Source organism: Ostrea edulis, chromosome 2 (genome assembly GCF_947568905.1).
Source record: "Ostrea edulis chromosome 2, xbOstEdul1.1, whole genome shotgun sequence".
Classification (NCBI taxonomy): domain Eukaryota; kingdom Metazoa; phylum Mollusca; class Bivalvia; order Ostreida; family Ostreidae; genus Ostrea; species Ostrea edulis.
In genome coordinates, this window is record NC_079165.1 from 80,849,199 (window position 1) to 80,872,706 (window position 23,508).

Genomic DNA, 23,508 nt, shown 5'->3' on the forward strand with positions numbered 1-23,508 from the left:
AAAAATGTTGATTTAGCTCAAGATGACTGGAAAAGTCTATAACACAGAGAGACTGGGTATTTATTCAATTGTCATTGATTGATTGATTGAATATTGTTTAACGTCCCTCTCGAGAATATTTCACTCACATTGAGACGTCACCACTGCCGGTGAAGGGCTGTAAAATTTAGGCCTATGCTCGGCGCTTATAGCCATTGAGTAGGGAGGGATCTTTATTGTCCCACACCTGCTGTGACACAGGACCTCTGTTTTTGCGGTCTCATCCGAAGGACCGCCCCATTTAATCGCCTCTTACGACAAGCAAGGGGGTACTGAGGATCTATTCTAACCCGAATCCCCACGAGACTATTCAATTGTGCCTGATGATTAAACTAATAATAAACATGTATGGAAAATTTATTATCAGTGAAATACGATACTGTTGTACAGAGACAAAGTTGCATTTTATAGGCTAAGACTGTGTAAGGCTCTACAGGGACTAGGTTAGGATATACAGGGACTGGGTTATACTCTACAGGGACTAGGTTATGCTCTACAGGGACTAGGTTATGCTCTACAGGGACTAGGTTATGCTCTACAGGGACTGGGTTATGCTCTACAGGGACTAGGTTATGCTCTACAGGGACTAGGTTATACTTTACAGGGACTAGGTTATACTCTAAAGGGACTAGGTTATACTTTACAGGGACTAGGTTATACTTTACAGGGACTAGGTTATACTTTACAGGGACTAGGTTATGCTCTACAGGGACTAGGTTATACTCTACAGGGACTAGGTTATACTTTACAGGGACTATGTTATACTCTACAGGGACTAGGTTATACTTTACAGGGACTAGGTTATACTTTACAGGGATTAGGTTATGCTCTACAGGGACTAGGTTATACTTTACAGGGACTAGGTTATGCTCTACAGGGACTAGGTTATGCTCTACAGGGACTAGGTTATACTTTACAGGGACTAGGTTATAGTTTACAGGGACTAGGTTATACTTTACAGGGACTAGGTTATGCTCTACAGGGACTAGGTTATACTTTACAGGGACTAGGTTATGCTCTACAGGGACTAGGTTATGCTCTACAGGGACTAGGTTATACTCTACAGGGACTAGGTTATACTTTACAGGGACTAGGTTATACTCTACAGGGACTAGGTTATACTTTACAGGGACTAGGTTATACTTTACAGGGACTAGGTTATACTTTACAGGGATTAGGTTATGCTCTACAGGGACTAGGTTATACTTTACAGGGACTAGGTTATGCTATACAGGGACTAGGTTATGCTCTACAGGGACTAGCTTATACTTTACAGGGACTAGGTTATGCTCTACAGGGACTAGGTTATACTTTACAGGGACTAGGTTATACTTTACAGAGACTAGGTTATGCTCTACAGGGACTAGGTTATGCTCTACAGGGACTAGGTTATACTTTACAGGGACTAGGTTATGCTCTACAGGGACTAGGTTATGCTCTACAGGGACTAGGTTATACTTTACAGGGACTAGGTTATACTTTACAGGGACTAGGTTATACTTTACAGGGACTAGGTTATGCTCTACAGGGACTAGGTTATGCTCTACAGGGACTAGGTTATGCTCTACAGGGACTAGGTTATACTTTACAGGGACTAGGTTATGCTATACAGGGACTAGGTTATGCTCTACAGGGACTAGGTTATACTTTACAGGGACTAGGTTATACTTTACAGGGACTAGGTTATACTTTACAGGGACTAGGTTATACTTTACAGAGACTAGGTTATGCTCTACAGGGACTAGGTTATGCTCTACAGGGACTAGGTTATACTTTACAGGGACTAGGTTATGCTCTACAGGGACTAGGTTATGCTCTACAGGGACTAGGTTATACTTTACAGGGACTAGGTTATACTTTACAGGGACTAGGTTATACTTTACAGGGACTAGGTTATGCTCTACAGGGACTAGGTTATGCTCTACAGGGACTAGGTTATACTTTACAGGGACTAGGTTATGCTCTACAGGGACTAGGTTATACTTTACAGGGACTAGGTTATACTCTAAAGGGACTAGGTTATACTTTACAGGGACTAGGTTATGCTCTACAGGGACTAGGTTATACTCTACAGGGACTAGGTTATGCTCTACAGGGACTAGGTTATGCTCTACAGGGACTAATCTATGCTCTACAAGGACTGGGTTAGGGTTTACAAGGATTGGATTAGATGCACGTGAACTGGATCATATCCTAATTAGTATTAGAGTCAGGCCCGTGAACTCAATCACATTTTTGATTAGTGTTAGAATCAGGCCCGTGAACTGAATCATATCCTAATTAGTGTTAGAAGCAGGTCCGTTAACTGGATCATATCCTAATTAGCGTTAGAGTTAGGCCCGTGAACTCAATCACATTTTATTTAGTGTTAGAATCAGGCCCGTGAGCTGGATCATATCCTAATTAGTGTTAGAATCAGGCCCGTGAATTGGATCATATCCTAATTAGTATTAGAATCAGGCCCGTGAACTGGATCATATCCTAATTAGTGTTAGAATCATGCCCGTGAACTCAATCACATCCTAATTAGTGTTAGAGTCAGGCCCGTGAACTGGGTCATATCCTAATTAGAGGCCAGTGCACTGAATCACATCCTAATTAGTGTTAGAATCAGGCCCGTGAACTCAATCACATCCTAATTAGTGTTAGAGTCAGGCCCGTGAACTGGATCATATCCTAATTAGAGGCCCGTGAACTGAATCACATCTTAATCAGTGTTAGAATTAGGCCCGTGAACTGGATCATATCCCAATTAGTGTTAGAATCAGGCCCGTGAACTCAATCACATCTTAATTAGTGTTAGAGTCAGGCCCGTGAACTGGATCATATCCTAATTAGAGACCTATTAACTGAATCACATCTTAATTAGTGGTAGAATGAGGTCTGTGAACATGATCGTATCCTAATTAGTGTTAGAAGCAGGCCCGTTAACTGGATCATATCCTAATTAGAGGCCAGTGCACTGAATCACATCCTAATTAGTGTTAGAATAAGGCCCGTGAACTCAATCACATCCTAATTAGTGTTAGAATCGGGCCCGTGAACTGGATCACATCCTAATTAGTGTTAGAATCAGGCCCGTGAACTGGATCACATCCTAATTAGTGTTAGAATCAGGCCCGTGAACTCAATCACATCCTAATTAGTGTTAGAGTCAGCCCCGTGAACTGCATCATATCCTAATTAGAGGCCCGTGAACTGAATCACATCTTAATCAGTGTTAGAATTAGGCCCGTGAACTGGATCATATCCTAGTTAGTGTTAGAATCAGGCCCGTGAACTCAATCACATCCTAATTAGTGTTAGAGTCAGCCCCGTGAACTGCATCATATCCTAATTAGAGGCCCGTGAACTGAATCACATCTTAATTAGTGTAAGAATTAGGCCCGTGAACTGGATCATATCCCAATTAGTGTTAGAATCAGGCCCGTGAACTCAATCACATCTTAATTAGTGTTAGAGTCAGGCCCGTGAACTGGATCATATCCTAATTAGAGACCTGTTAACTGAATCACATCTTAATTAGTGGTAGAATGAGGTCTGTGAACATGATCGTATCCTAATTAGTGTTAGAAGCAGGCCCGTTAACTGGATCATATCCTAATTAGAGGCCAGTGCACTGAATCACATCCTAATTAGTGTTAGAATAAGACCTGTGAACTCAATCACATCCTAATTAGTGTTAGAGTCGGGCCCGTGAACTGGATCACATCCTAATTAGTGTTAGAATCAGGCCCGTGAACTCAATCACATCCTAATTAGTGTTAGAGTCAGGCCCGTGAACTGGATCATATCCTAATTAGAGGCCCGTGAACTGAATCACATCTTAATCAGTGTTAGAATTAGGCCCGTGAACTGGATCATATACTAGTTAGTGTTAGAATCAGGCCCGTGAACTCAATCACATCCTAATTAGTGTTAGAGTCAGGCCCGTGAACTGAATCATATCCTAATTAGAGGCCCGTGAACTGAATCACATCTTAATTAGTGTTAGAATTAGGCCCGTGAACTGCATCATATCCTAATTAGAGGCCCGTGAACTGAATCACATCTTAATCAGTGTTAGAATCAGGCCCGTGAACTCAATCACATCCTAATTAGTGTTAGAGTCAGGCCCGTGAACTGGATCATATCCTAATTAGAGGCCCGTGAACTGAATCACATCTTAATCAGTGTTAGAATTAGGCCCGTGAACTGGATCATATCCTAATTAGTGTTAGAATCAGGCCCGTGAACTCAATCACATCCTAATTAGTGTTAGAGTCAGGCCCGTGAACTGAATCATATCCTAATTAGAGGCCCGTGAACTGAATCACATCTTAATCAGTGTTAAAATTAGGCCCGTGAACTGGATCATATCCTAATTAGTGTTAGAATCAGGCCCGTGAACTCAATCACATCTTAATTAGTGTTAGAGTCAGGCCCGTGAACTGGATCATATCCTAATTAGAGACCTGGTAACTGAATCACATCTTAATTAGTGGTAGAATGAGGTCCTTGAACATGATCATATCCTAATTAGTGTTAGAATAAGGCCCGTGAACTCAATCACATCCTAATAAGTGTTAGAGTCGGGCCCGTGAACTGGATCACATCCTAATTAGTGTTAGAATCAGGCCAGTGAACTCAATCACATCCTAATTAGTGTTAGAATCAGCCCTGTGAACTGAATCACATCTTAATTAGTGTTAGAATGAGGTCCGTGAAGTGGATCATATCCTAATTAGAGTTAGAATCAGGCCCGTGATCTCAATCACATCCTAGTTAGTGTTAGAGTCAGGCCCGTGTACTCAATCACATCCTAATTAGTGTTAGAATTGGGTCCGTGAACTGGGTCACATCCTAATTAGTGTTAGAGTCAGGCCCGTGAACTGGATCACATCCTAATAAGAGGCCCGTGAACTGAATCACATCTTAATTAGTGTTAGAATCAGGTCCGTGAACTGGATCATATTCTAATTAGTGTTAGAATGAGGCCCGTGAACTCAATCACATCCTAATTAGTGTTAGAGTCAGACCCGTGAACTGGATCATATCCTAATTAGAGACCAGTGCACTGAATCACATCCTAATTAGTGTTAGAATCAGGCCCGTGAACTCAATCACATCCTAATTAGTGTTAGAATTAGGCCCGTGAACTCAATCACATCCTAATTAGAGGCCCGTGAACTGAATCACATCTTAATTAGTGTTAGAATCAGGTCCGTGAACTGGATCATATCCTAATTAGAGGCCAGTGCACTGAATCACATCCTAATTAGTGTTAGAATCAGGCCTGTGAACTCAATCACATCCTAATTAGTGTTAGAATTAGGCCCGTGAACTGGATCACATCCTAATTAGAGGCCCGTGAACTGAATCACATCTTAATTAGTGTTAGAATCAGGTCCGTGAACTGGATCATATCCTAATTAGTGTTAGAATCAGGCCCGTGTACTCAATCACATCCTAATTAGTGTTAGAATTGGGTCCGTGAACTGGGTCACATCCTAATTAGTGTTAGAGTCAGGCCCGTGAACTGGGTCATATCCTAATTAGAGGCCAGTGAACTGAATCACATCTTAATTAGTGTTAGAATCAGGTCCGTGAACTGGATCATATCCTAATTAGTGTTAGAATCAGGTTCGTGTACTCAATCACATCCTAATTAGTGTTAGAATCGGGTCCGTGAACTGGATCACATCCTAATTAGTGTTAGAATCAGGCCCGTGAACTCAATCACATCCTAATTAGTGTTAGAGTCAGGCCTGTGAACTGAATCACATCCTAATTAGTGTTAGAAGCAATCCCGTGAACTCAATCACATCCTAATTAGTGTTAGAGTCAGGCCCGTGAACTGGATCATATCCTAATTAGAGGCCCGTGAACTGAATCTTATCCTAATTAGTATTAAAGTCAGGCCTGGAAACTGGATCACATTTTAATTCGTGTTAGAATCAGGCCCGTGAACAGAGTACAGCATCATATATAGGAAAACGAAAGTAGAAGGTATGACGTATGCAATTTGTGTGTGTTTGAGTGCACAGAGTTTCCGGTCGGATCAGTTCACGGGCTTATAGCCTTTCCCCTCTAAAGGAGGGGAAATTCTCGAACTGGGCATAAAATTACATAAAACAAAAGACTGGTTCTGATCCTACCCGTATTTTCTTTTCCCCAATATTTGGCTTCAATCCAGAGTATTTTGAAAACAGAAATAAGAGATTAGCAACTGATTTCTCAAACAAATTCTATTCCGTCGAAAAAGAAAATAGTTCCCCATGGTCCGTTAAATATCGGGGCTAAATGGTTAAACTCAAATTTTAAGTCCTTGTTACAATGACTTTCAGGTTATATCTTCAGTTCTCCAATCAAAGACCTCTAGGGTGATTTAAAGGGATTCTAGCTAGGTAAAGGAGAACGATGTTTTGATTCAATATTATATAAATTTCGTTCTTTTGACAGGAAATGGTATCAAACTATTTTTTTATGGCCGAAACAGGTTTGAGTACAAGAAGGAAACAAAATGACCGATTATCTACTTATTTGTTGATAGATAAAGTAAAGCAAATATTCGGTGTGTTGGAAGATATATATCTTATTAAAATTTTAACCTAATCTTTATATCTAGATGGCGTTCAAAAAGGAGGAGATGAGTTCAAATATTGCCGCAGCTGCAACTTTACATTTCTCTGACATCACTCGTGTTTCCGACAGGTAATACGGCATGGGATTTAACCTATAAATTAACTGTACGGAGATGTCCGACCATTCGTGAAACTGTACTGTCCCGTGAACGATGAAGGTAACAAGCAGTAATCAATCTTGTAACTCCTATAAGCAATACAAAATAGAGAGTTGGGCAAACACGGACCTCTGGATATACCAGAGGTGGGATCAGATGCCTAGGAGGAGTAAGCACCCCCTGTCGACCGACGAAACCCACCGTGCGCCCTTTATCTTGATCAGGAAAATGGAGCAACTCGTACAAACATAATATTGCCAAACAATGTCCAACAAAGGTACAAAATGATAAACAATCTGAAATGATGTTTTGAAATAAGAATTGACAAGATAATTTGGATGCAAAGCATTAAATCGGTTGCTAAAGCTAAAATTTTAAGCATTTCAAGTCATTTCCAAGGAAACACAAAGAAATTTTAGTATGAGATCTTTTAGTCAAAAATGGAAACAGAAAAAGAAACAATGTGAAGGTTACTCATTGTACCCAAATGGTGAAATTATTCTTCACGTGAAGTGCTATAACTTTAATTTACTTTGATTAGATAAAAGTTTGGTGTAATGAGATACCTTGGATACTGACTTTATAAAAGAGCATGATTACTACCATTTATGTAAGAGCACTTGTGTTGTTCTCAAAACATTTAAGTATATAAAATATCATTCAAACATGTACATACACTAATGCAATATGGATGTTTTAATTGAATTATAATATACACATTAATCTTATATTTGAAGAAAAATATTCAGATGACACTTATAAAATTAGGTGTTTTGAAATTCAAGAATGTATATGTATGAATATGTATTTATTTATTTTTTAATTTTCAAGTGGAAGCCATAGCTGAATTTATGTAACATTTCTATATTCCATGAAGAGGTAATACATATGCATACAGCATATGCATATTGAGTAGCAATTCATGTGAAATTTTACGTTCCACTCTAGTGTACTTTTTCATTAAACTCAAATGCATTTTTGCAATAAACTGTAGCGTATTTTACACAAAACTCTAATGTATTTTACATTTAAATCTTATGTATTCTGGTGCAAATTTTAGAATTGTTTTCATGATCATTTTATATAGAATGGTATTCCCTTTCAAATATTTCAGGAATTCTATTTTTATTCTTCAATTTTCTGTCCTAAACGGCTCACCAGTGAGTTTTTCAAATAAAAGTATCACGTGATTTAATACTTTGGGTGTTTTTTAAAAAAAAGAAAACTGTATTTCAACATCTGAAACTTTTGTCATACAATGAAGTTTTAAAACCATATTACAATTGAACGACATCTCCATGCATTATTTTTATGGGTATTCTCCACAAAATAGTGTCTATACATGGTTGTTAAACATTATGAAAAATAATGTTAATTTGTATATTTTAAAAAATCCTTAAACATTAGTAAATGATTCACACGACAATGTAATGTTATAAGGACCAAAAGAACTTCAGGGTGTAGGAAACGTATAAAAGAAAGATGATTGTAGTCACTATTACAGAGATTGCTTAATATTTCATCTTCCATTAATGGAAAAGGCTCAAAAGTACTTACCCATGGTTATTGCGTCGCACCGGTATTTGAAACAAATGTCAAAATGCCGACTTTAATAGGATTATTCAGTAGCACTACACTAGCTCAAATTTAAAATTATCCAATCACTTGTTTGTACCTAAAACCACGCAGTGCCGTATCCAATCAACTAACACATCAATGCTATGTTAAGATAAAGCATTAGAATTTGTCAACCTTTGAAGTATGTTTTGTCTTAGGTAGTTATATTTTCCTATCTTCCTATAAATCTTTTCATTGGTGTTAAAGTCGAACAAGAGGAATATAAATATTTATTGTACTACACCTTGTACCTAGATATTATCAATTACATTTAGATACTTTCCAGATGATAGTATAGTAAGACTGGCAGTACATCTTTCATCTTTTCTATTTGTACGTAGTTCTCACTTTATAAAAATTATTTAGCTAGACGAAAGTAATGTTCACGCTTGTGTATCAAGACCCAGCCTACTCATCACATGGTTATTTGAATTTATAAAAGATAAAACCTTACACAATCATTGTAATGGAACCACTGATTAATAAAATCCTTGCACAATTATTGTAATGGAACCATTGAATACAAAACCTTACACATTTATTGTAATGGAACCATTGAATACAAAACCTTATACAATCATTGTAATGGAACCATTAAATATAAAACCTTACACAATTATTGTAATGGAACCATTGAATACAAAACCTTATACAATCATTGTAATGGAACCATTGAATATAAAACCTTACACAATTATTGTAATGGAACCATTGAATATAAAACCTTATACAATCATTGTAATGGGACCATTATATATAAAATATACAATCATCGTAATGGAATCATTAAATATAAAACCTTGCACAATCAATGTAATGGAACCATTAAATATAAAACCTTATACAATTATTGTAATGGAACCATTGAATATAAAACCTTACACAATCATTGTAATGGAACCATTAGATATAAAATCTTATACAATCATTCCAATAGAACAACACGCGGTAGCCTAGTGGTAAGGGCGCTAGTGGTAAGGACACCTGGGAAGCCTGGGTTCGATTCTTGTCAAACTTATGTCGTTTATCGAGATTGTTCCTTCACTAAGTGCCCGGCAATAAAAACAAAGGTTTTGAGTCTTTCTAGTATGATTTTAAAAACGGAGATACGATCAAGAACAATAACTTCTTCGGCCCTGGGCGCCGTGCATAGGTCAAAATTTGTTTGCACTTCACCAATAGCTGGTGTCATCTCTACGTAAGGGGAAACTTTTATGATAACTGAACGTAAAACAGCAAACCGAACGCGAGTTGGTCATTAGAAGATACAGCTGACGGTCTTACTGAGTGTAGGTGAGCTGTCACCAATTTCCTGCTGCATGTTTAAGTCTAACCAATAAATCCATATATAATTCTATAATGTTCGTCGTACCAAGCGACATGGATCTCAGTTTCCGGTTGTGATGGAAGGTGGCATAAGTCAGGATTTTTGTTTTGTTTCTGAAACATGTGGGTTGGGGGTATACATCAAAGCCCGATTATGACAGACGAATAAAAATCATATTTCCCTTTTGTGTCAATACTTGTATTTAATATTAGTGTAGTTGATAAATTATTACCCTTACATGAAATCTATACACACTGGTGTTGGTGCACAAACATGCTCTGAGCAGGTGCCCCTTTCTCACGTTGTTTTTTCTTCTCATTTGGGCTAAATTCCCACCACCGAACCCCATCAGAGTACTGTGCGAGGGGGTTTAAACACTGTGGACAATCATGAACTCTGTCTACCTTTCTTAACAATCTACCTTTTATCAGGGACCATCCACCTTCCCATTCAGCTACAGACCTTTTACTGGACCATGCATGTTTTCATCTAAATTTCTTCAGCAATTGATCACAAGTCTTAGTTTCGTATTTGCACCCGTTTATTTGCTAGGAATCAAGGTGACACCTACATGTTGCATATATCACTTTTTCATTAAGCACTCAGCTGCACTTGACATGCATCCTTAAATTGTTTGCAATATTTTTTGACATGTAATATCACTTCAAATATGAAATAGTTCCATTTTTTAAGAAAGCTGACGCGCCTATATTGCGAAATATATTGCGAAACTGTCCCCAGTTCCTGAAGCTAGAATATTATTCACTTGATTGTCCGTTGAGCAGCCGTTTTGTTCAAAACTTACTATTCACGTCTTCATAGCAAGTTTTCAAAATGCAGATTTTGATAGACATTTTAGTCTTACTTGAATATTTCCAATATCATTTTTGTAGAAAATGGCATTCTTCCCTATTCATGATAAATTTAATTGTTACAAAGATTGTTGAAACCCTAGGACAATTATTTAGGCAAACTTTTACAGTAAATGCTTTAACTATCTAATTTGATATCGTACGTTGCTTTAATGACTTTTGAATAAATTACTTTTCAATTTCAAATGGAAAAAAAGATTAAATCAAAAGGAAAACATTATTCATGATATACATGTAAAATATTGAATCAAAGGTAAAAAGAATTTTTAAAAAAAACTCTTGGGTACTGTACTTGATAGCTGAAGATGATAATAATATTAAGATCTTTCTCTATAATTTGATTTATTGAACGGGATTTAACCCATATACTAAGATATCAAAAAAGAAAAACAAATTACAATGTTATGTAGTAATACCAGTGGCGTAGCTTCCATTGAGGCAACCGAGGCAGCTGCCTCGGTAAAAAAAAACAAAAAAACACCTTTTACGTTGTTAAAATGTCGATAGCTTCTGGAGGGCACAACCCCCCAGACCCCCTGCCTCGGTAATATTCGAACCCAAGCTATGCCTATGAATACTACCAATTACATTTTGAACTTCTTGAACTTTGTTAAATGTTTTGGAGTGAAGCTTCTTTGGGATAAGAGGATTATAATTTGTGAAATATATTACCTTAACACAACACCTCCAGGGCTTCATGGGTGGGACAAAAACTGCAAAAACCAATGCCAGATCTTCAAAAATCTTCTCCGCTACCACACATGTGCGAGAAAAACCAAATGCATGATATCTAGGATATGGGCAGTATGGCCATATAGTTAATATATTGATTATGACAATATCTTATTGGTCAGATCAATTAAAATTAAAAAAAACAAATTTAAAAAAGGGTGGGGGACTAACTTGGACATATAGTAAACATGTTTCATATCTACTTTAATTTACTGTGAAAAGTGAAGATAACGAACAGTGGTCAATCTCATAACTCCTATAAGCAATACAAAATAGACAATTGGGCAAACACGGACACCAGGACACATCAGAGGTGGGATCAGATGCCTTGGAGGAGTAAGCATTCCCTGTCGACATGTCACACCCGCCGTGAGCTCTATATGCTGATCAGGTAAACGGAGTTATCCGTAGTCAAAATCAGTGTGCCAAGAACGGCTTAACAATCGGTATGAACACGTCAGACAGCATTTGACCCAATGCGAGGTTGTATTGACGAACTAGATCGTTATAACGACCATAGAATTTGCGAAATGCTGACTTTAATCGAGAGTACCACCAACTTATTTGTCAGTAGCTTGCCTCGATTTAAAAACTGACCATACGCAAAACAAGCTCTTGCGTATCGAATCAGTTGAGAGATATAAACACCATATGCAGGTAATAATGGAATATTGCTACATAAATATGGGAAGTTGACGATGGAGAAGCTGAAATCATCCCGTTTGTCATTCAGTTGAGTTGTCAGTTTGTCGTTAATGTCTACTTTCAATAAACTGTGCATTGTTGGTTTGTAGCAGTAAACATTTCGCATGCTATGCGCATTGGTCATAAATGAAACTGTGAGTAAGAGAATGAAGGTTTACATATTTTTATTCTGGAAGTACCTTATCTAAAACGTGTTAAATCTGTTCTCCTCTTTGTTTTTCTCTCTTTCACACACACACGATTGCATTTTATTGGATTAGTTGGTGTTTTTTCACGTCCTTTCGAGAATGTACAATGTAATGTATAGACAGGTGAGTGATAGGACCTGCGGGCCTTTTGTTATATTACAGAAGCGTTTATACTGAATCAAAACATCACAAACATATGTGAGATAGCAACAAATGAATTTTGGTGAGGTGAAATAAGATTTTCAAGAATCAAATTAGAATAAAACTGAATTTTTCAAAACTGGTATATGACAAGGTCCTTTGGTGGTATTGATAAAAATGGGTGGAAATCAATCGAATCTCTTTTTATTTTTCAAAATTACAACAACAACAAAAATAGATTTGACTTCCATATGATTAAAATATATCTATATCAAAACAAAATATATTCCATGGGAAAATACATGAACGTGCTAGCATTAGAAAAAACTACATGCAAATTGTAGAAAATGAAAAAGAAGCCTATTTTATGCTTAGCGATTGAGAAAGGACTTAACAAGATATTACACGGTGATTCATAGCTAGAAAGCATCTATTCACAAATACCATGAAATCTTTTGATATGCAAATACCTGATTTTAATAACAGATTATTGAACATTTCACTAAATATAAATGTTATCTCGGTAAAAGGAAAAGCTATCTAGTGCATGGGGTTTTTTAAACAGAGAATAACATGAATTCCTTGTGGAGTACATGTAACATGGGGTCATGAATATGGACAATCTTGTTGCTGGATAGATGTGCGCGACTCCAGTGCGTGGCTACCAGGGTTAGGGGGATACACCTAGCGCCGTGTAATTTGAATGGCATTTTATTTGAACCCCGTTACTCCATCATTGTTAAAAATTATCGATATTATCTGTCAGGGAGCAGAAGCCCGTATCTTAAAACAGCAATACACAAAACGCCAATTATGATGGAAAACGTCATGTGTTATTATTAAGTCAATGACGAAAAATTGTACACATACATGGCTGTCAGTAATGACTAGAGACAATGCAAAAAATGCATTCAACATCACAAAAATATCATGTAATGTAAACCCTAAAAACTTATCAATTTATAGCTATATATATATATATATATATATATATATATATATATATATATAAACATCACCTTTCTGTCATCAAAAACGTGAGCAAAAAAAAAAATAAAAATACGCCAAGCATAAACTAAAATTTATTAAAATCAGTACTGACGTGGTGTAAATATCGGAGGGACTTTTAGAACGTGAAATTGATATCCATTTTTTATAACTATATTCTTAATATCTTTTTAAAGATTTTCGAAAGGGGTTGCAACATTGGGTTTTTAACATTACTAACATTTCTTTACGACGAAGGCCCTTTATAAATCAGTTTCACTGTACATCCAGCCTTGACCAAACTTATCTAGATTAAATATCCTTTGAACATATATTGTAGAAATTATAAAAATGAAGTCACTTAGGCAATGGTCAGTAGCAACAGGTATAAATAAATGAAGTGTTCAGAAAAATACCCGGTTTATTGATATTTAATTCAGAAATGAAGATCGCGTTTTCGTGTATTTTGCATGATAACCTTTGAAGTCGAGAAAGTTTGTTTTGAAATATACACGCCGAGGCCTTTGTCATTATTCCTCAACTGTCAATGATTTTGCCAGCTACGATTTGAATGGTTTATCAAAAATTAATTCTAATGTGACCCTATATGGGATCAGATCTTTGAATTAGCGACATCAAAATATGGGAGGGGATCAAAGATCTGGTTACTAGTGGCATCATAATATCAGGGTGGATCAAATATCTGATTATTAGCAACATCAGAATTTCAGGGCGGATCAAATATCTGATTATTAGCAACAACAGAATATCAGGGCGGATCAAAGATCTGGTCATTAGTGGCATCAGAATATCAGGGAGGATCAAAGATCTGGTTACTAGTGACATCAGAATATCAGGGCGGATCAACGATTAGGTTATTAGTGGCATCAGAATATCGGATCGGATCAAAGGTCCGGTTATCAGTTACATTAGAATATCGGAGCGGATCAAAGGTCTGGTTATTAATGACATCAGAATATCGGAGCAGATCAAAGGTTGGGTTATTAGCGATATCAGAATATCGGAGCGGATCAAAGATCTGGTTTTAATCAAATAGCGTGCATAATCCACGAGAACAAGAACTTTATTTCTATTCTACTACCGCTCAGAAATATACAGCAGATCGTTTACCTATACAGCTACGTGACATCATGCAAGTTTCCGAAACGGACTAGGTCAACATCTTTTTTGCTGACAAATAAGTTTAGATGGTAGGGGTATACTAGATATATTTTGGAAAAAAAATTCAAGAATTTAGTTTGATGTTGACGGATCATATCAACTGCTTTGAATACACAGTCCATACATCTACGTGTAAGAGCGTAACTTGGCGGTGCATCAACTTCTTTACGGGAAAAGAGTACCAATTCATTTCCCATATACCTCAATGTTAACCTTTGGCCCTCTCACTAATTAACTATATCGATTTTAAACAAATGACCGCAAACATTTCAAAGTTTATTCCAAGTGTTGATAAAAAATGACAAAAATATATAGGGTCCCGTGCCTTTTATAGGCCATATTTGTACTTTTTTAAAACACATAGCAATCTGCAGTAAATTACACACTTCATTTTAAGCACACCCCTACCATGGTAATTTCCTCAGTCATTTCTCGATTTTGTGCGATAATTTTTCATCCTGACAATTAATTTGAACCTCTATAATATTTCTTTCAATTCCAAATAATTTCACTCTTGATATTAGCCAATCACGCAACACCTAGACATTTATACCTCCGCTCAATCTTGGGTGAACTGCGTCCGGGTTACGCATACGGGGGTTTGGTACTCTCATTCCTTACATGTGTATCGATCTCGGAATGCAGACGATTGGTTTACATAGAATGACAAATATTCTTCAGTTTTGCAACATATGTGGATTGATATTTTACGATTATGAAACTGAATTATCAGTTACTTTATTGTTGTATCAGCAAAACACAAGTACAAGCGAGATGTGTATCAATTTTCCCATACTAGTAATTAGTTATTACGTATGAGGGTATATCGCAGAATAATGACCGCGGCATTCCTTTGATCTTTGCAATAACCGTGGTAGAATAACCAGTATTCAGACCCAGATTTGGTATATTGTAGTGACACTTGTGCAATAGACAGCTATTTTTCTTATTTGTATAAATGTCTGTATGGACGTTGGGGTGGGTTGGGTCGTGTGACACCAAACGACTGAATTTATTGTAAAGTATCTTTAACACAGGATTCAAAATTTGTTTTATGGTCCAACAAGTTAAAACGTGAAATAAACCGATGGTTTTCAGCTTTATGACACGTTGTTGGAAATTTATGAGTGCAGTCTCCTTTTAGGGGACTAAAGCACTACTAAATACCTGTACAAGTCCAATGCTTCACTGACAGAGAACATTTATGTTATTTCGGGATAGAGTCTGTAAAGTCTCTGTGCCATCATCCATCTGCAAAATATGACAAAATTCAATTACTCTAAGGGTTTTATAACTTTTGCATAAGTTACCTAGACAGTCATTAATGTAAAACTTAAGGTCACTAGTAATGATTCTAACGTTTGAATGGAATAACACGTAAATTATTATCTGAAACCATAACCATTCAAACTTTGTGAAAATACCATCAAGGCATCAAGCCTAAAGCTGGTCAATCTTTTACCTTGACCTGTTATTAATAACCTTGATTGTGGATCAACACACCAAATGTCAACAGCAACATCAATGTTACAAAGATAAAGCCTGGGCAAAATGATGCAGTTAAAACATTTTCTCTCCGTGATGCTGTTCAAATAACCTTGGTATAAGATATTCAAATTCTTTCTCCCACTCAACTGATCTTGAGCAGATGACCTTCACGTTTTGTTCAGTGTCATGACATACCCTCCGTTCACATATAATATTTACACATCTACAGGAATCAAGATATAAGCAATCTTCATGTCAAGTATAAGTATGAAAGATGAAAGATATCGAACAGTGATCTACAAATCATTTAATTTTACATGTTACACGCTTTTTCATTGATTGAAAAATTATTGGAATATTATATCCAACGAAAAAAAAAAATATTTTACTTCATTCTTGACTAACTCTCTAGGACATTTTGTATGATGTACTACATGTAGCATGCATTGTGCGCGCTTTCCTCACACGTGGTCGGAAAGAACATAATGGCGTCGGTATGTTCATCGACATATAGGAATAAGGACCTATCAGACTAACTCCATTATGCTAGATCATGTGTAAAACACTAAAAGGTAGTTAGATAGAATTGGTTGGAAAATAACGTATATGATATGTTTAAAAGACAGACTTCACATAATCAGCATTCGACATACATGGGTGTAAAATGACAGACTGCCTTTTGAAACTATTTCTACAACCGTATATTTTTGTATGCATATTTAATAAAGTTTTTGTTTTGAATTATTCATAGAATACCGACGTATTGGTATCTTCATTAAAATCTACCATGAAAATTGGAGCGTATGTACCTTTAACCATAATGAATTCATGTAGAGCAGTACTGAAGTAATATGAAGATCTATCATTTACATGTATATCAGAACTCTGTACAAAAAAGATAGCAATATATACTACTGCATGTTGAGGTAGTGGTCCTGCACTGCCAAAATATCTTTTCTTCATTTCATATTTGAAAATCTAAAAAAAAAAAAAAAAAAAAAAAAAAAAAGCTACTGGACGACTTTTCTTTTCACGAAATAACACACTGCACAAAACTTCCTGCAGCCTTTACTGATATGAGTGTACATACATGTAATTAAACATCATATTTTAAAAGCATTTTTCATCGAAGTAGAAGGGGAATGGGTGAAAGCCATATTTATTTCCAAACCTCAATTTATCAAAACAAAACAAAAACTAGAATGAAAAATTTCAATTATTTCTATTAATTTTAAAGCGAATGAATCTGAAGGTATTGAATTATTGACAAGCATGCACTAAATTCATCATATTGGCTTACTAGTTCACCAATATCAATGTAGGTAAAAGTAGGAAGTGAATCAGATTACATGTTGTGAAATATATTGATAGTATTCAAAAGTATTAATAACATGGTATGAATTATTTTATGTGTGGGTGTGCGATTAAAAATACCCAAACAAACCAAAAACAAAAAACAGGCGCGCACGTGGTGCGTGTGAATGGATGGATGCAGAAAACCTAAATGGTCGAGTGGTCTAGCGCACTGGTCACTCGTTGTTAGGGAAACATCATAGTGAATGTCGCGCAGAGAGAGAGAGAGAGAGAGAGAGAGAGAGAGAGAGACAGAGAGAGAGACAGAGAGACAGCTAGGACCTCTCTCCCAGGTTACTAGACGATAGAAAAGGTGCTGAACCTTTCTGAACTAGGGTCTGATGTTCTGATCCGATGTAAATTCGATGAAAAAACTGAGTGCACTTGGAATATACGTCTGATCTATACGGATCACTGGACATCTCTTTTTTTTTAATCCATATACTCCCTCTAACTTGTACAATCGTCCTTTGTAAATCTGTTTAACTTCATATTCCGTGGTATCGATGGTTCAAGATAGTAACCTGAATTGAACTACTTTCTCGCATCAGTGAAGGAGACTACTTTGTCCGTAAACTGATTTGTGTATTCTACTTTGACCACTTTGATATTAGCACTTATTGTACTATTTTTCATCTATTCTAGCTATGGCAATTGCACACAAAATTGTGATAAAAGTTTTTTTAAAGCATGTTTTCCTTTTGATACATTGAAATATTAAATGTACACTTTGCTTCATTTATATGTTAAAATTTAATTAAGATATCAATACCACGGTGTTCCATAAATGAAATAAAAAAATATTTTAAAAAAGACATTAACTAAAGTACAAAAAGTTGTAGATATATGGATTAAAATAATTTCAAAATACGAACCGAGTGTTGACCACGCAACTACCTTATTAGCATACTGCGCACTATTTTACACCAATTCTTCGATCTGTGCATATCTCAATGCCCTTTAGTGATCTGCACATGATCTAGCACAGTGAATCTACTCTGCTATGTCCTTAATCGTATATATATATATATATATATATATATATATATATATATATATATATATATATATATATAAATAGAGAGAGAGAGAGAGAGAGAGAGAGAGAGAGAGAGAGATACATGTGTGGGGGGAGCACGCAATGCATGCATTATACAAAGATACAATGTACCCGTGAGTTAAATTAGTCAAGAATGAACTTTAACTTTTGACCTATTTCTTCCATGGCATTCAGAATAATTAAACAAATATTTTTTAGGGTACAGGTACTGGTAACATTTAATATCTTTACGTTGTATACCCTATAACGTTATCATAAATACGTCAATTGGAAGCCAAAAAAGAAAAACTTAGTTATTAGTACTTATTCCTATGTGCCTTTCGCTCTTTCATAAATATGTATACTTTGCTATCTGATTTCATGAAAGAATGAATATAAGTTCTTGATGAAACAGCACATTGTCGATATCCGGTGATAGACACGTGGTTTGATCAAACGATCATTTAAAAAAAGAAGAAGAAAGAGATTAAAGAGATGAATCACGGGAAACAAAGTACTTTAATAATGCAAATTAAAATTCTAGAATTTCAGAGATGTTTCACTTTGTATGAAAAAAAGATAACTCTTTTTATATCATTGGCTTTAAGTCGTCATTAAAATATTTTAATTTCTAAATATAAAACAATTATATTGTTTAATCATTCATTTGTGAGAATGATTAACGACAGAGAATTTTACCCGCATTATAAAGGTGAACATAAACTCTCTGGTACATTTGCTGTTACGTGTTTTACATGAATTGAATTCAGCATGAGCAGTTTTAACTATGGACACTCCTACACTGGTAAGATTGCAACATATATCTATAAAGACGATGTTTTCTCGTCATTTCCTGTAATTTGAATGCAATAGACTGATATGTGTTTTACACTAAGTGTTCTATCAGAAAGCATCGATTGCAAGCTTAGCTCGGATAGGTGTTCTAATCCTTTATGTTAAAAATATTTACGAAAACTAAAAACATTTTACTTAATAATTTTAGGTCAATGACTAAATCTTCAGGAACATGTTAATTAGAAAAAGATGTATCAGAGAAATATATTTTTAAAGGAATTGACACGAAGTGGCCAAAATTCTGAAATATTGCGATTTTTCCAATTTGAACCAAGCCCGATCGGAGTACTGAGAGTACTGATAGGCGAAAACATGTTTGTAAGTACAAAATTAACTTCAACTTGACATTTGTTTGACCTTGTGATCTGAAAAACATTACCAGTCATATACTCTTTAAGAACAATACTTAGTGTCAAATAGTTCTCAAGATATTGAGCAGACAATACTTTTCGATATTGTAGGTTTTTCTGTTTGACCCTGACCTTTGACCTAATAATCACTATGGGTCATCTTCTTTCTAGGTAAAACACTGTACGAGTGCTAGATATACTAACTATCAAGCATGAGGTTCTTGGATCAAACATTAAGCAGACAACACTTGGTCTACGGACGGGACCAAGATTTGGGTCTAAAACATTGTCCCTTGTGGTATAAAGGGGGCATACCGGTAAAAATAAATAGAAGGAAGTTTTACATGAAAATGTTAAATGCATCTCGATGTAACATGCTTCAAGTAAATAACATGACGTGTATCAACTAGATTGCAGCAAATTATCAGGGAAAGACATCTGAGAATGGGATACCACATAAACACAAATAACGGTAATGAATGAGTTTTTCTTCTTTTTCTTTTTTTTTTTTTTTTTTTTTTTTTAGTTAGTTATTTATCTTTATTGCATATATTACACAAGTAATATGCAAACCAGTTCGTGATAAACTGTTTTTGATACAGTAAAATAATAATAACCACACACACAAAATAACTTCTTGTATACTTGATATTTACAAATTTCATTGTAAATAAAACTGTACAAAATTTTAGCATGCAAAACTATAAAGTCTTTTAAAAGAATCAAAACGGTTGCGCAAACAATTAACATGTCACTAAACACAAGTTCTGTTTTTAAACATTTACTTTGAGGGCATATGCACTGCGATGCTTTATGCCAGCATACTTCATGAAGCGCGTTAACACTTCATAAAAAAGTATCTTAGTGAGAAGCGTTGAAGTTCATACCTTCATGTATTTTCAAAATCAAAATTCAGTTTAGCTCACCTGAGCTGAAAGCTCAGTGGGCTTTTCTGATCACCTGTTATCCGTCGTGTGTGTAAATATTTTAACATTTTCGACTTCTTCTCCAGAACCACTGGACTAATTTCATCTAAACTTGGCAAAAAGCAGCCTTGGGTAAAGGGCTTTCAAGTATGTTCAAATGAAGAGCCATGTCCCCTTTAAAAGGGAGGTAATCACAAAACTATAGTGGGGTTATTTAAAAATCTTCTTCTCAAGAACTACAGGGCCAGAAGAGCTGCTTTCTGACATAATGGAGATTTAAGTTTGTTAAAACTATGGCCTCCGGGGTAGAGTGGGACCACAATAGGGGTTCAAAGTTTTACATGCGAATATATAGGGAAAACCTTTAACAATCCTATCATGAATTATTGGGCCAGGAAAATACAAATTTACATGAAAGCTTTCTGACAAAATGGAGATTCAAGTTTGTTAAAATCAAATTTTTAACTATCTAATACCTCCTGAACCATTAAAGATAGAGCTTTCATATTCTGTATATATATATTACTTATGACAAGGTCTTCATATCATACCATGATTAATTTACCTTGCGACCTTGACCTTATCCAGAACAGCACAGTTAGTCACATTGGTGTTGAGGCATTTCTTTGTTATGTAAATTCATTTTCAGTTATGTTGTGATCTTTTGGGGTCATCCTATAGGGTCAAAATTTTTCATGGGAATAAAAATTGATAAACAAAAGAATATCAGTAAGACTGATGGATGCTCCCCTAAATGCATCTGACCAATGAACTACTTCATATGACGAATGACTCGCACAATGATCAATAACTGTTGAAATATTGCTGAAATGAAGGTTTCTTTTTCATATACAAGGCACATGTTGAGTGACGTGGCCTTTACAAAATGACTGAGTAACCTTTGTCGGAAAGCCATTTCCCTTTTACTTATTTGTGTGATATACGATCAAAACCTGTTCAACAACTGTTGAAATAATGCAATTTTCCCGTATACAAGGTATATATCTGAGTGACCTTGACCCTTCCAAAATGACCGAGAGGAGACCTTGGTCCAAAAGTTCAATAATTGTTGAAATATTGTTGAGATGAAGTATTTTTTTCATATGTAAGGTTTATGTTCTTAGTGACCTTGACCTTTACAAAATAACTTTTATTGACCTTTGTCTGAAAGTCATTTACCTATTACTTATGTGCGTGCTTTATGATCAATCCCTTTTGAAAATCTGTTGAAATAAAGAACTGTTTACTTATATAAGGTATATGTTCTGAGTGACATTGACCTTTCCAAAATGACATTGGTTCAAAAGTCCCTGTTTCAAGGAATATTTGTGATCAGTCATGATCAATGAAAGGTTTAGAAGATGGGAATTTTAACCAAACAACTGTTGAAATAAGGAACTTTTACATGTTCTGAGTGACCTTGATCTTTCCAAATGACCTTGAAAGACCTTAGTCCAAAAGTCCTTATCTCAAGAAACATTTGTGATCAATTATATCAATTTCTGATGAAAGGTTTAAGAGATGTGAGCTCAGACGAACGGACAAACAGATATGACGGCGACTATATGCTCCCCCGAAATTTTTCGGGGAGCATAAAAATCTTTTAAAAAGCACAACAGCTGAACAATGGCAGGGCCAAACTGACTCAACTGAGCGATGTGGCCCATGGGCCTATTGTTTATATTTACATTCTACTTTTTCTTTCGGGGTTATAGCGCTAAAACATACTATATCTATGAAAAGTCATCCGCACATTGTTCACATCTGCATTGCATTCATGAGGAAATGGCAGTAGGCATTGAAGGAGAAACATATAGAGAGAGAGGTAGTAAGTAAAATCAGCATGTTGAGCATGACAGGATATATATCCAACAATGCTACACTATAATTGTAAAAAGAAAAGTGAGTAGCATGCTTTGTACATTAACATAAAGCTTACCAGTTTTGAGCTTTACGATATATAAATGTACAGACACTATATCTAACAAAAAAGACAGTATACAAAGTTAAAAATCATTGACAAATAAACGGTCACAAGTAAGTTTTACACAAAAAAATGTACTGTAACACTGTACCATGACGGCAATACATGCAAATAAATTACAACAAGACACCGGGAAAAGAATTAGCACATAAGTATTAATACTAGACGTCTATAGACACGTGACTATAATGTAGAACAATGGCAATAGATTTATATCAACAGTTAGTACAAATATTTCTCTAGTTTCTGTATATTTTGAAGACAGTTTAAGTGACAGACAAAAATAAGCATTTTTTAAAATGCTTATTTTTGTCTGTCACTTAAACTTCTGATTTGAGAAAAGATATTTAATATGTATTTATGGTATCCATTGATTGAAGGTGTTCCTGGGGGAAAATGTTATTGGCCTACCATGCAATAAAATATTGCTAAATTTTTTGTATTATCTTATTTGTACATGAAATGTACAGTACTTTCAGACAAGGATTCTAGGAAACATGCTAGTCGGTGTGGGTTCGAATCCCGCTCGAGCCGGTAAGTGAGAAAGTTTCCCAGGTTACTTTCGGAAGGTCGACGGTCTCTTCCCAGGTACATTGTATCTGGGTTCTCTCTTCCACCAATAAAAACTGAGCGCCACCAGATAACTGAAAAATTGTTGAGTGTAGCGGAAAACAGAAAAGCAATCAATACCAACTTCCCAGCACCTCCAGTACTTTGATTAAATTTCAAAAAGTAGAACGTAAATAAAACTGGATTGGAAATTCCTAATTGTCCACGTTTTTCCATAACTATTATCTCTGTAAATGCTTTACATTATCTAGGATAACTGACACGCGCACATTGTTCTCTCATGAATTTTATCAGATACATACTGTATTTCAATATATAAATACAGTTACATGCTACTGAATGGTACTAACGAGGAGCTTATGGATATATAAATCTATACTTGGTTTGCAGCTGTGTTTTCACCAGATTAATGGCTTAGATTGATAGTAAGTA

At 35.7% G+C, this 23,508-nt stretch overlaps 1 protein-coding gene across 1 annotated transcript in view; it reads right to left on the reverse strand.

Annotated features, from left to right (window-relative positions):
* The window catches only part of LOC125680083 (chorion peroxidase-like), a 29,569-nt gene extending 21,215 nt beyond the window's left edge, over window positions 1-8,354 (reverse strand). Inside the window, exon 1 of the mRNA XM_048919526.2 lies at window positions 8,318-8,354. Coding sequence (XP_048775483.2) covers window positions 8,318-8,321 — 4 coding nt within the window. The 5' untranslated portion in view covers window positions 8,322-8,354. The remainder of the gene's footprint in view (window positions 1-8,317) is intronic.
* Between the last annotated feature and the right edge of the window lie 15,154 nt (window positions 8,355-23,508).